At 40.0% G+C, this 14,885-nt stretch overlaps 1 protein-coding gene across 2 annotated transcripts; it reads left to right on the top strand.

Annotated features, from left to right (window-relative positions):
• The first annotated feature begins 928 nt into the window (after positions 1–928).
• On the top strand, positions 929–7,764 carry macroh2a1 (macroH2A.1 histone). 2 transcript variants are annotated; one of them, XM_026195474.1, is made up of 9 exons: positions 929–1,077; positions 1,611–1,787; positions 1,862–1,968; positions 2,210–2,398; positions 2,524–2,625; positions 4,218–4,308; positions 6,345–6,434; positions 6,516–6,690; positions 7,338–7,764. In XM_026195474.1, the coding sequence occupies exons 2-9, from the start codon at positions 1,616–1,618 to the stop codon at positions 7,501–7,503; spliced, it is 1,092 nt and encodes a 363-aa protein (XP_026051259.1). In that variant the 5' UTR covers positions 929–1,077; positions 1,611–1,615; the 3' UTR covers positions 7,504–7,764. The 2 variants fall into 2 exon arrangements, with proteins under 2 accessions (XP_026051259.1, XP_026051260.1); XM_026195475.1 differs by having other exon boundaries at positions 959–1,274.
• Positions 7,765–14,885: the final 7,121 nt, after the last annotated feature.

Below are 14,885 nucleotides of genomic sequence, written 5' to 3'. Positions count from 1 at the left end.
CCAGTAGAGTTCAGAATGTCTATAAATGCTGATCCCAATGCATCTTTTTCATTATCAACATGGATATTAAAATCACCAACAATTAAGACTTTATCTGCACTAACTCGGATGTAAAATCAGCACATTGTTTGATAAAGTCTGTATGGTTCCTGTATACAGTAGGCAGTACAAATGTCACAAGGGATTTATCATTAACACTTATTGCTGTAGATAATATTCTATAAAGCACCATTACTTCAAACAACTTATACTTAAAACCAGAGCTCTGAGAAATACTGGAAATATTGCTATGATTGTAGCAACACCTCCCCTTTCACCTTTCAGACTCATTTTTAAAGAGTAATCTTGGGTTCTGACTCATGTAAAGTAATGTAAGCGTCTGGTTTTATCCACAGTGTTTTCACCAGCGGGTGTCGAGAGGGTTACGGTTAGGTTTCCCTAAAAAAGTTAGGGTTAAAGTTACCAGATGACCAAACCTCTGTTAGCTCTGGATCAGAGACAGAAAACATCCCAGATATCCACTTCAGATGACTCACAACCAAATTAATCATAGACTGCATAATCTTCTAAATATTTAAGATATCTGTAGCGTATACTACATGAAACAAATATTGTACAAGTATTTTATATTTTTTTCACCACCTTGAGTCCAATCTTCAGATGGGATCTGGATAATCCAGTTTTATTTTAGTTTTTTGTTTGTTGCTTCAAATGTATCCGTGTAAAACATTTCAGACAACTGTTGTTGTTGTTGTTTTATCAATCCCTTTTCTAAATCTATTATGACAGCTAAATCTGATCACATTTCTTTTGTACGACTAGGTCTTGGAAATATAATGCCTGTTTCACCATGCTAAATGTTGTGAGCCCCAGAGGCTCGTCTCCAGCAGATGTCATTCTTACATAACCCTGGCCCTCGGAGCGAGCACAGCGCCTCTGCTGACGGGTGACCTCCTCCGCGCGCTGGGCATTCTGGGTGTGTGGGACGGTACTTGCCTGGGCTCGTCAGACTTCAGCTGTGCTGTGCTGTGCTGGACTAAACGCGACGCGACGCGACGCCACGCCGAGCTCTCTGCTGTAAGTCTCCCGCTGTCCCCCGCGCGTCTCGGTGACTCCTGCGCGTCCGCGCGCCGCGACTCGACTCTCACTCTCGCGTCATCAGGAAGTCATCGCTCCTGAGAAACACGCGGAAACACCTCTGGAGCACAGTCACGCTGATTTCATCACACCGACACAAATACTCGACAGCAGCACGCTCAGTAGAGACTCGATAGTTATGTTCAGTTTGTTATTATTGTTGATGTTGCAATGCTAATTAAATGAACTTGTCAGATGCATCATCTGTGTTGAGATGGAGAACAGAATATGACAGAATCATGTTTGAATCATCTGCTTAACATCTGATGACATATGAAGCACATGCATCATTCACAGAAGATCACATTCCTGGCAATTTAATTGATCCTAGTTAGCACAAACTTTTCATGTGCGCAATAATAACTCGTTTGCATGAATACATGACTTGTTCTTTGTGCCAGCACGCTTTGTTTTGATGCAGAATGTAGAAATGCATGGACAGGACTGTGAACTTCATCGTGTTTGCTCCTCAGGCATCATGTCCAGTCGAGGAGGGAAGAAGAAGATCTCCAAGACGTCCAGGTCTGCGAGGGCCGGCGTGATCTTCCCTGTGGGACGGATGCTGCGCTATGTTAAAAGAGGGCTTCCCAAATACAGGATTGGTGTTGGAGCTCCAGTCTACATGGCTGCGGTACTGGAGTACCTGACAGGTACGAAGCTTCTGTAACCAGCGCATCAGAAGCCTTTCTGTCCTCATGAAGCTCTTCTTCTGTGGTGCTTTCAGCTGAGATCCTGGAGCTGGCAGGCAACGCAGCCCGAGACAATAAGAAGAGCCGCGTCACTCCCAGACACATTCTCCTAGCCGTCGCCAACGATGAGGAGCTTCACCAGGTAACAAGCTCAGGATCAAACATTCTCACACCACGCAGACGCAGAAATCACAGGCTTCTAGAAGTCTTTTTGATGTGATGTTATACTAGAAATTGATCTGATCTGTCTGCACTACACAACCTCTGAACAGATTTAATACTAGACATCGTACACCTGAAAGATGATGAAATCATATTTATTTGGATCAGATGTGTTTTACGGTGCAAAGATTTGTTTGCGTCTCTGTTTAACACCGGTGCAGCTGCTCAAAGGCGTCACCATCGCTGCCGGAGGAGTTTTACCCAACATCCACACAGAGCTGCTGTCTAAGAAGAGAGGAGCGAAAGCAAAGCTGGAAGCCGTCATCACTCCTCCACCAACGAAGAAGTCCAAGACCACCAACCACGCAGCTGTCAAGAAACTGGGCTCCAAAAACTCCTCTGGAGTAAAGGTATGTGCCGAACTCTCATTACACTGATGCTAACACATCAGCAGTGTGTGGTGCTCCTGACAGTGAAGCGGTCTCATGTCCAGTGTGATTATCAGTGGATGAATGCAGTGGTCTGCTCTTGACAGAGACGGGCTGCGATGGCTAAAGCAGTGACCAGCTCTACAGCGGGCGGCCCGGCCGATGGTCTCACTGTCCTCTCCTCCAAAAGCTTGTTCCTCGGCCAGAAGGTAAAGCTGCTTTCATTAGATTACACTCTTCCTACAGTAGCTGCATATTTGTATATGATTTGCTTCTGTCTGTCCGCTCTTCTGCTGAGACTAGCTGCTAACGTCCAGAATCATCTTTCTGTTTTGTGAAACATCTGTAGCTATTACCTTGTTTTACACGTCTTTACTTTAACAAAGAATATCTCTTTGGATTTGAGACTTTAGTCTTTGCAGCTTTACAGATCTTCATTATTTGCCAAGAGCTTGTAACACTCCAAAGAGGAAGAAAGAAATGAAATCGCACCATATGAACACTTTACAAAGTAGCTTGATCGAGATCTGTTGGAAGTTGTATTTTCATCAGAAATGTAAATAATAATAGCTAATGCGAAATCGATGTGAACAGAGTGCTGGTTAAAGCCCACACGCTCAGTTTTGTCCATTTTCAGTCACATTTCCAGGGTCTTTGATTGGTAGATGAGCTAAACTCACACTTCCAGGTCACATTTCACCTCGAGATCAAAAGAAAACCATAATAATCCAATTATCTAGAATCCACCTCAAAACTGTAATGAAATTATTCTCATTCTAAGTACTATCATGAGTTTGTAATTAGGGGCCAAGAACCCAAGGTGTGTACTGTATGCACCTGTTGTATGTCGTCATCGTGTCGTCTTCTTCTTCCGCGTTTAAGTCTTTGGCCACCCATAGAACCGTATGGCAGGTAATTATGAAATTTGGCACACAGATTAAGGACAGTCTCAGCACTTAGCACACCAAATTTGGAGTCTCTAACTCAAACCCTCTAGCGCCACCAACTGCTCATATCTGCACTTACATTTGTGCTAATAACTTTTGAACCATTAGGGCTAGAAACTAAATCTGTCCTCTGGTCACCCTCTTAAACACCCCATGCTGTAATTTCCCACAATTTAGTATTTGTCTTTTTATGAACTCATCCTAGATAGTTCGTCTATTTTCCATGAAAATCTAACCATATCATCTTCAGACCATGTCAATTCTAAAACATGGAAATCAAGTTGATCAAAGCTCTCCAAAGTAGACATACTGTAAGGCTATATCTCTGTGATGCTTTAGTTTAGTGGATTTAAACCAAACTTGGTGGGTGTTATAATAACCATGACCTGTCATCTTCTGTCGTGATTATCAATACTCTAGTACATATCACTGTTTTATGCTATTTTGCACATTGGACATTTTCGATACATTATTTTTTGTGTTATTGGGAGTAATTGTTAAAATAGTCACTGTACACTAAATGGCTTCCAAATCTATCCACATTCCTAATTCAGTATACAGTAGTCAACATTTAAAGTGGATAACAAATATTCATCAGCGTTGTCCTAAAACCTAAAAACCAAAAAGGACTCTAGTCTTAGGACAACTTTAATTCACTTCTATCACCTCTGGTATAACGTGAGCAGGACAGGTTTTAGGATCGATCAATCTTCTCGTGAATGGATTCAGCAGTCGTGTGTGTTTGTGTGTTTCTCCTTCTCTTTCCTTTTGTCTTTTCCAGTCCAACCGGTCTGTGTCTTCTGGTCATGGTTTCACCTCATTCTCTCACTGTGTTTGTTCGCCTGTTGTTGTAGCTGCAAGTTGTGCAAGCTGACATTGCCAGCATCGAAAGTGAAGCGGTTGTTCACCCGACCAACTCCACCTTCTACATGGGTGGTGAAGTAGGTAAAGAAAACACCACAGCTCTGCCACTTTGACTCACAATTAATAAAGATAATGCCGTCTAATAAGATTTGCTCATTGACAATAACAAGGTATGCCACATGTCTAAATGGCCTGGTTGTGTTCATGATTAGATTTGGTCTGTTAGTCATCTGTTAGCTAGAAAACTAATGAAGATCAGCAGTTAAGTCTCATGGCTGTGGTTTGGGTCATGCTTTACTCTCTGTTTGGCTTTCTGTGCTAGTCATTTAGTCTCAGTACATGAGTTCTGTCATCTTTGTTTTCCTATACTTGTTTTCCCAAGCATGCGTGTCTTCACTGATTCCTGAGCCCATTTTCATTTGAAACCCAACTTTTAATATTCATCTTTGGGAAGTAAAGTGTTTTTTATTTTTTTATACCAGTTCTGTCATCATTTACTCATGATCGTGTCATTGTGAACCCATATGACTTCTCTAATGAGGATTATAAAAGGAGATTGCTCTTTTCTTTAAACACATTCATTGTAAAAAGCAGCTCAAGACACATCACGTCAGATTCTTCAGATAAGATTTCAGATCAACAGTGAATAATGACTTCAGTTTAGATCTGTTCCTCACACAAACCATCTTAAAGGTCCCGTTTTACGCGCTTTTTTGAAGCTTTGATTGTGTTTACAATGTGCAATATAACATGTGTTCATGTTTCGCGTGTAAAAAAACAGTATTTTTCACACAGTTCACCTATCTGTATACCGCTGTTTTCACTGTCACAAAAAACGGGCTGATGTCTTCCTTGTTCTATGAAGCCTCTCCTTCAGAAATACGTAACGAGTTCTGATTGGGCCAGTGGTTCCTGTGCTGTGATTCGACACCAGCTGAGAGCAGGCTGCCCTCCTGGTAACGTGATTGGACTAGAACGCACATGCTGGAGATGTATTTATAGTCACAGGAGCGTTTTTACTGACGAGATGCGCATGAAAACCGCATTAGTTTTTTTGCACAGCCCTAACATCTAGTTAACAAAGCTAAACAGCGTTGCCCTTTGTGTAATAAGTTACAGAAACTGTTAAACGCACCAACTTAAATAATAAAATAAACTTACAAGTTGTGGTCCATAAACAACACCTTCTCCAGACAAAGAGGGAACTGCTCCATCTTTCAAGAATAATCTTTGTGCGAATCCGGCATTAAACTGATTCAGATTGAGAAAGTTGTCCTCAGCAAAATGAGCTGCACATAGTTTTACATGTGGATTATAATTTTCAGGAACCGAGTTAAACATAAATTGTAACCATTAATCTCCAAGTACAGCGTTTCTGGGAAGCCCAGACAAAGATGATTGGACTCAGAGATGAAAAAAACAGCGTTTCAACAACATGGCGACAAAAACAAACAGCTCTTCCTTCTTCTCCGTCAGAGCGCAACAAGGCCACGCCCCCTGTTTGTGAATTCATGTGGGCGGAGGTTAGTCAAAAAACTGTTTTAGTGACGTCATTACTGCAGGAACTAGAGGGGTGTAGTCCAAACGGGTCGTTTTTTGTAGGCGAATTCTGTTAAATCAAATATCTCGCTTGGCATTGAACTTTGAGCTTTAGAATTTTACAGATATTATTTATACTCTAACAACAACATCATTACACACTAACTAAAGTTTAAAACATGGGATCATGAAGAAGGGGACCTTTAACACTTCAGAAGCTCCGGAAGATAGCAGAGGAGTCAGGTTTGAAGTGTGTAATACATCTCTGTGTAAGGAAAACTTCAAATCGTTCCACGGAAGAGAGAAACCAACATGAGGATGAGCAGATGATGACAGGACTGGTCTGGTGAAGCATGGCAGTGATTCTGCTCTCTGTGTTTGTGATGGAGATGCTCTTGTGTCTGAAGCTGGTGTCACTCGACTCTCAACCACAGACGGAAGTCAGAAGTGACATGAAATCTGTACGTGTAGGCTGTGACTGAACATATAAAGTACACCAGCCAGTACATGTGCACAGTCATTACTCAGACTCGTCTGTTAGTCGTTTGTCTGTGGTGACCGTTCGGTGTCTCTCTCAGGCAGTGCTTTGGAGAAGACTGGAGGAAAGGAGCTTGCTGAAGCAGTTCTGGAGCTACGCAAGAGCAACGGCCCTCTGGAGGTGGCAGGAGGTACATTACACCCGCTCTGTTGTTAATTGTGGATAAGATGCCGTATGTTTGATAAAGTTCATTATCTTTGTCGTTGCTCAGCGGCCATGACCTCAGGACACGGTCTTCCTGCCAAGTTCGTCATCCACTGTAACAGTCCGGGCTGGGGCTCAGATAAATGTGAGGAGATGCTGGAGAAGACGGTGAAGAACTGTCTGGCTCTGGCTGACGAGAAGAAGCTCAAATCTGTGGCCTTCCCTTCCATCGGCAGCGGCAGGTACCACTTTAGTAAATCAAGTCATTTATAGCCCTAGACCAGATCTACTAAACAGAGGAAATGAGTGTTAGATTGTGACTCCATGAAAGAACAGATGGGAGATCATTCTGTGAGAGGTTTACTAACCGTGCACACATTACAGAACACAGACACTGCAGATCGTGTCCATAAAGACCAGCACACATCACTGAAGACATGCTTTTCTGGGAGAGTTAAATAATGGCACAAATACTAGTCATTAGACCAGCGCAGACATTCGTAAATCACATCTGAAAGGGAAGCTCCTATGAATGCATGTTCAGTCAGGTCAGAAATAACTTCAAGAATCTAAACATTAGGTTGGTCTTGTTAAATAAGTTAGTAGTTAATAGGTTAATTAAAGGGGTATATTTAAACCTCAGTTAACAATATTAATAATACATGTCGCAAAATGCATGTTGTGCAGAAAAAAGATAATTTCAGGTCATTAGTAATGAAATGTGAAGATGTACAGACTGATTAGCTTATACTCATGCTAGTTTTCTCATCCATGAGTTGTTGAATGCTAATGCTGGTTGTGTTTGCCGTCGGTCATCTGGAGGTTGTTGAAGTCTAACGGTTCCTGATTTCTGTGACGCTGCATGCTTCCCTGTGTTTCTGCTCTGTAGAAACGGGTTTCCCAAGCAGACGGCCGCTCAGCTCATTCTGAAGGCCATCTCCAGCTACTTCGTGGCCACCATGTCGTCCTCCATCAAGACGGTGTTCTTTGTGCTGTTTGACAGCGAGAGCATCGGGATCTACGTGCAGGAGATGGCCAAACTCGACGCCAACTGAAGAAGACCATCCTCTGACGATCTCAGAGCTGGAACTAGGATTATTTTATGCCTGATGATGAAGTTTGGGGGGTAAAATATTTGGGCTACTTTTATTAGAACAGCAACAGTTTGAGGCTTTGGTTTGATTTTTATCAGCGGGATTGGGCTTTGTGTACTGCATCATTTTCTCTAGTTTGCTCTGTTGTTTCAATATATAATGTGTATCACAATTTTAATTTGCATAAAACTATATCTATATATATATAAAGTGTGAAACTTGTGTAATGTGTGACTGCTGTCAGCAGATGGAGCCCTTAGTCCAGTATTAGATTTCCAATGAGGTCACCTTATATTGAACACAATACAGGATCTGTGAGGAGACATCTGGGTAAGTTAGTTTAATTAGTTTATTTCAAACCTCCTCTTTAGCTCCCGTGATATCGGTCCATGTGAATTATGATCGCTCTGGACTGATCAGAGATGAACTCTGGAGTACTCTGTATGTTGGGTAGCTCAGTTTCTCAGCTTTCATCCCGGGGTTATGGCGGTCAGCGGCGGGTCAGTTTCCCAGCACAGACTCCACCATCTGACGACTAATCCACAGGAAACACGGGCAGCTCTCTCCTCGTCTCCTCAAACTCAAAGCATCTGTAGGCACGGGTTGGAAAGGGCCGCTTTCCCAGAGCTCCGGCGGATGATGTTTTTATTCTTTGCATGTAGAGAGTTAGCCCAGAGGGGCAGAGGACTAGATGAAATTAAAGCAAACATCAGCGGGATCAGGGAGCGTAAATAGCCAGTCATCAAAGATCACGCCGGTCCACATGAAAGGAGCGCAGTATATCCGTCATTCTGAGTGGATGTGGAGAATCTGTTTGTTAATCGTGAAGAATGTCGACTCAATATACTCACAGCCGCTCAGATGGGACTTCTTCAACTTCTTGAAACTATATTTACTTTTATAGGGCACTTGTAGTGTTAAAGCTCTTATCTGAAGCTCAAGAAAGTCTTAAACAGCTTGATGATAAATGCTTGACCTGTGGGAAAACACTCTTGTGCATGAAAGTTAAAGAGTAAAAACCATTCTTAGTAAAACAGTTAACCTCCTTTTGTTGAAAATACATACATTTTGAGCACATGCTTAATAATACTGCTGCTGTGTTCAGGGCTCTTCATGTTCATATGAAGCTCAGGAGGCAGTCATCTCACACCTCTTACACCTGATCTGATCCTGCAGCTCTTTTAGGAAGCCGATGGGAACCTGTGCTCTTGGTTCCTGCGTGATCCTGAGTATCCATCAACACATGTAGGATTGTGTGGCCTACAAACCAAACTGTGAGAGTTGGCAGCAAGGTGGCGCTGGAGTCTAAACTCCCTTCACTGAATTTTGAAGTATTTTTAAGCCATTTTAATGTTTTGGAAACCTCTTTTTCATACTCTAACTAGACTCCCCATCTGACTGATATGAGATTTGTGTAACATTCATGAAAAAAGTATTTTGATTATCTGCTTTATCTGGCAAGTTTGAGTGGATATATATTTTCTGGGTGTGACACGTGATGATTTTTTCCCTGTATGTTGGGAATACAGTGTCCAAACCTCATAAAACTTGGAGCACATGGACACTAGGACAATATGAAGAGGCACACCAAATTTCATCCATTTTCAAAGAAAGTAAGTTTGATCAAGGAATTTAAAAAATACAACCAGTTCATGTTCTTCATTTTCCAAAGTGTTTGGACCCCAGTTACACTGTTTCTGGTTGTCCATGTATGGTTTATTTCTCTAAAAACATCATACTGTACTGCATGAGAACTCCAGAAGCTCAGTGAGAGCTGGCTTCATCACAGAAATCCTACCACTTTGCTCAAGAGTTGCATTAAACCCTAATACAATTTCACTCACAAGTTCACACATGCAGTAACTAAGTTTTGTATTGAAAGTTTGGAACATGGTCCCACTTTTCCAGCTCAGAATCCTTCAGCGATGGCAATGCTTCATTGCGGTGGACCTTATCCTGCTGCAGGAGACCACAGCTTGCACAATCCTCTTCGTCCGGTGAGCTTTTATTGGGCTGCGAGGGTCTGGAGGTGATTCTGGGGTCTCTGTGCGTCAGGGGTTAATCTGTAGGCCAGATCAAAGGGTCAGCTCCACAGATAAAGCCTGACCCCTCAGCTTTTCCCTGCTATCTGCAAATGGTTAAACACAACGTGATTGACTGTGTTCAGCCGGGAAGAGAGCAGAGGAACCAATGCATCTTCACACAGCAAGTCTGAACACGTGAACGCACAAGAGACGTTCCAGAGCTGCAGAGAGGAGGAGATAACCGCTCACATGGGTCTGTTCCTCACACAAAGCCATCGTGTAAAGCTAAATATCATCTGTGGAGTCTGTGAAAGTAGATTTGTGCATCACACTCATGTATGCGGCCGCTGCTTCTCTTTAGTCTTGAGCTTTTCCACACATAATGATCCCGTCTGCCGAGGGATTCGCTGGATCAGGACGACCCACGTTAATCCAGAGAGTCTACAGCATTGTGTCGTCTGTAATGGTGTGACTGTCACGTCCTTCATTAGGAAGCCCAACACCTCCAGCTCAACCTCACACACACACACACACTCTCATGGGAGGAGACCCTCTTATCATTATCCCGTCACTCCTGTCAAACATACAAGCATTCACCACACACACACACACACACACACACAGCTAGACAAACAAAAGAGCTGTATGTACATTTGCCTGGAGGCCATTCAGGTTTTGCTTTCACAAAAGCTCTGTAACAAGCCGCTCATCTCTTCCTGGGACTCCACCCGTGTGTTTTCAGCAGGAGCTTCTGAGCTCATGCCTTTTGCAGGAATGCTTGCTTTGGCTTCCTTTAGGCTGTTATTGGTGCCGGAAATCAGACTCCTCGTCGCTGACGAAATGAAATAAACATCAGGTTATGGTGTATAGAGTGACGTGGTGCCATCAGGAAGTAAAGACTGTTTATAGTGCAGAGTAAATTCAGCAGAACAAATGGCAGCATGTGTTTATCCTGAACAGTTCAGTTCAAGCATTAAAAAATAAAAAACGCTAGCAAATAGTCCCATGTACATCCCATGAAGTAATTAGTAGAACGCTAAGCTTAGTCACATTTACATGATTTAACTTTGCTAAGGGTGTATTGCAGAAGAACAAAAACATATTTCTGATCTCTTTTTTTATTCACTGGAATATCAGCCAACATTTCCATCATCATTACATTTTACTGGGTTATACTGAATTGTAATACCAGTATTTTGAAATCAATGTATTTATGTATAATTAACTGCTCTTTCTGTTGAAGTCATATATAAGCAGGTGATGTCATATATCTGCTTCTTTTACAGTCTCTTTATCTGTATTTCGTTATGTTCACACTAATAATCAAACTAAACAGCTCTGTTAATTCAACAGCCACTTCTGCAATCAGCATTAAACCTGGAACATTAAATCCCAAAGCAGTGCAAACACAATCACCACAAAACATGCTTTTTAAGTGAAAGGGCTTCTTGCTTTTGTTTTTGTTTTTTATAATAAATTGAGTAAAGAAAAATATATATAATTTAATGTTTCTTTTTTTATAATTTACCAATAACAATAATTATGCGTAAAATATTTACATTTAGTCATTTAGCAGATGCTTTTATTCAAAGCCACTTACAAATGAGGACAATAGAAGCAATCAAAATCAATAGAAGAGCAATGAGAAAAAAAGAAAATAGAATACAAAAAATAGAGATATTGGTGTTAGATAACTTAAGATCTGATCTGTAATAAATTATGTGTGTGTGTGTGTGTGTGTGTGTGTGTGTGCGATAAAAAAACACATATTTACATTTCAAATTTGCACCTAACATATACATGTACATACTAAATTGTCTATTTTCTATATTGTGTCTTTGCTATTTTGCACATTGTCAGTTTTATATATTTGTATATTATTATTTTTATTATCTGTGTCTTGTCTTGTCTCTGTCAATGTTGCAACAGATAGAGACGCATATCATCTGCACAGAAGTAGTACTGAAAGCCATGTGCCTTTACGATTGTGCCCATTGAGTTTGTGTAAATGGAGAAAAGAAAAGGACCTAGCACTGAACCTTGAGGTGCCTCGGTGATTAGCAGAGTCCAGTGCAGGGTTCCTCAAAAGACGACTTCTTCTTATGCTGAAGAAGAATGAATTTTGAAGAATGTGTGTAACCAAAACAGGTTTGAGGTTGAGTAATATTTCTAAATTTGTATTTATCAATTGTTTTGTGTGAACCATCCCCTTACTGCTGAACAGACCAATGGTGTTGATTGGATGTGCGATATAAACAGATGTGTTTGATCTGGTCTTCAGCTCCTGCTAAAGCACTGGGAATCTGATAGAGAATGACAAAGGCTTGTCCCTGTGTACGGTATGCAGAAAAAGAGTCTTGCATGTCATAGTTCAAAGTGCACAGGCACAATGTAGGGTAATTAAAAGCTTAAGAGAATATGAGCTTACCGGTTGTCATCCGAGTCAAAAGCAGACGCACAATGTAAAGTCTGAATGTCTGTGGTGATCTACAGCAATGCTGATTAATGCATATTTATGAGTCATATGCATTAGAATATCAAAGGCATTTTGACAATGACTGCAAAACAAACTATATAGAATGCTTAAGTTTCTTCAAAGAGTGCTTTAATTTTATTTTATAAAATGAAATACGTGTAATGCACACTCTTTTTCCAAACTACAGACTTCTTTCACAGTCACAAGCTGTCTAATCATTGCCTGTGTCTAACAGATCTCAAACGTTGTCTAGACTGAGTGGCTAGCGCAGATAATCCCAGCAATATCCAGCAGAATCAATCTGAAACCTGAGATGTGTTACAGTTCTCAGGTTGTCTTTGGCTTCCATGGATTAATGTCATAATATCCTCTGATCCCCGTTGAAGCTGCTCAAAATGCTGCAGATATATTGTTGCCTTTTGTTATAGATGGCACTATAAAAACAGAAATAGACACCTTTTTTTGTCATCCCATTTCCATTTTGATAATTTCTGCAAAAATGACCTGTTTGGAGCATCCTCTCAGTTTGAGACGCAACATTTCTACTTTATGAACACTTCCTTTCATTCCTCAAACCTTCATGTTAGTTTTTTTTTACCCTGTGCCAGTCATTACTTCCAAAAAGAGTTTTCATCAATTATTTCTGAGATTAGGGATGAAGTGTGTATTAAGAGTGATATAGGAGAGCCGTGGTGTTTGAGTCCATTATATCAAATCCCAAATCAAATTCAGTTCTCAGATGAAAGCCTTTTGTTTGGAAGAAAAATGCAACTTTAAAAGCAGTATGTGTGTCCTATGCTTTTCTAAAATGACGTCAGTTGTGTTGCAGTCAAATCTGAGCAAGCTAATGCCATTAATTATGTGCCATATAATATAATAATCAACACTTTTAACACTTAGTGTAAGGAAGCAGTAGTTTTTGTGTTACTGTATGACTGTTATTCTTGTGCTTGATTTGAACTTTTTGTTAATTCAAGAGACTTGGACTTGAGTTCTTTTATGAGTTTTGGAAATAAATTATGAATAGGACGTCTGAGGACTTTGAAATGTTTTGTGAAACATGATTTTAAGATTAAGATTAACATAACTAAGAGCAAACTAACCCTTTCAGAATGTGAGAGTTAGAATATCATTTTTCAAAAATGTAATGTGTTTATTACATTATACATGTTATACCTTTATAGCATATTATAACATTGGTTATTTTAAGGTCCAATACAAAAAACTCCTCATTTGCTGCTAAATAGTTTAATATTAATAGTTAATAAATTACTTGATGAATTTATCTAGGCATAGGGATGTAGAATATGTCCTTTATACTAATAAACAATATGTTAATAATAGGCATGCTAATAAGCAACTAATTGCGTGAACTGGTCCCTATACTAAAGTGCTACCAAAACATCATATATTTACTCTTTACAAATTATGAATAGGAATATAAATTGTGCAAATTTCAGTCATACTGTGATTGGGTTGAATTAGTGCAGTGAATTAATGCTCTTTTTATTTTATTTTTTATTATATCATAAATCTGTCAAATACACTGGACGGGTGTCTGTGTCAGCTACCATACTCTGGGCGAAAGGTGGGAAAATATGAATTCCTACAAGTTCAGAAATTAAATTTTTCTTCTTTTTTCAAGTTGTAGTTCTTTCCTTTGACTCTGAACCCGAGCGTCCTGAAGTGTGTCATTCTTAAACCCTGTCTATACACTTTTTATAATTAAAACTTCCTTCTGAAATATTCTGCTCCAAATGTCTTCTGTAACTGACCCAAATCCAGCTGCCATCTGTTGAGCTTTATGACGCTATGACTGAAATGCTGGCAATATTTGTTTTTCAAACAATGATAAATTTACCTTAAATTACAATGCAGTCCATCTAAATGCCTCTTCATTTGATTCAGGTCATGTTTGGATGAAAGGTTATGGTTATGAACACAAACACGTATATCTGAGTTCATCTTGTGCACTTCAGTGAGGAAATGCGTTTCTCCAGTATTCCTATTATTCAATACGCCTCTATCTCTATATGTGCTTCATACTGTACAGGTGTCAATGCAGCTTCACAGAAATAAACCGGAAAATAGCCGAATGCGTTTCAGTATAAATAAGATTATATGTTTTCTGTACGTTTTTTTGTTCAATTTCTTCTGGAATTGAGAACAGATCTTTTGAGAATATGCTGCATTAATAGCAGTTAGACAATGTGAATGGAAAACTCATCTCGGCCGTCTTTGCAGATCATTTACAGTCATTCTATTCGTTTGTAGTTCTGTTTACATATTCTAAAACTAATGCATGTTTAACCGTATTGAGCAGTGTGGGATTTATCGGCAAATAAATGCTTTAAATATAACAGTTCTGAGTAGAATCCAAAGAAAATATGTCAAAATGCCAAGATTTCTCAATTGTTCAGTGTTAAACTTTAACATCCAGGAACAGCAAGAAGAAAACAATGCATGAAACACAACACACCTCATAAATATGAGCAAATGTGCATGTTATGGAGCTGCTTGGCCAAGCTTATACCGGTGGAGTCCCACAAGGTTCTGTACTTGCGCCCATTTTATTTTCTCATTATATGCTTCCATAGGGGAATATTTTTTTGGGAAACATGGATTTTCTTCCCATTGCTTCGCAGATGATATCCAAACCTACTTACCATTAAAAAACAGATATAAATTATTCAGAGGTCTTGGCCTGTTTGAAAGACTTAACTAATTAGATATCTACAAATTTCTTGCATTGTGAGATTATTGTGTTTGATCCAGCTGCAGTAAACTGATTTTTGTGCTACAATCAACAATACAATAAAATATGATAAGAAATACCAGTTTCA

This window comes from Carassius auratus, chromosome 21 (genome assembly GCF_003368295.1).
Source record: "Carassius auratus strain Wakin chromosome 21, ASM336829v1, whole genome shotgun sequence".
NCBI classification, from domain to species: domain Eukaryota; kingdom Metazoa; phylum Chordata; class Actinopteri; order Cypriniformes; family Cyprinidae; genus Carassius; species Carassius auratus.
This window is presented reverse-complemented; position numbering and strand designations above follow the sequence as displayed.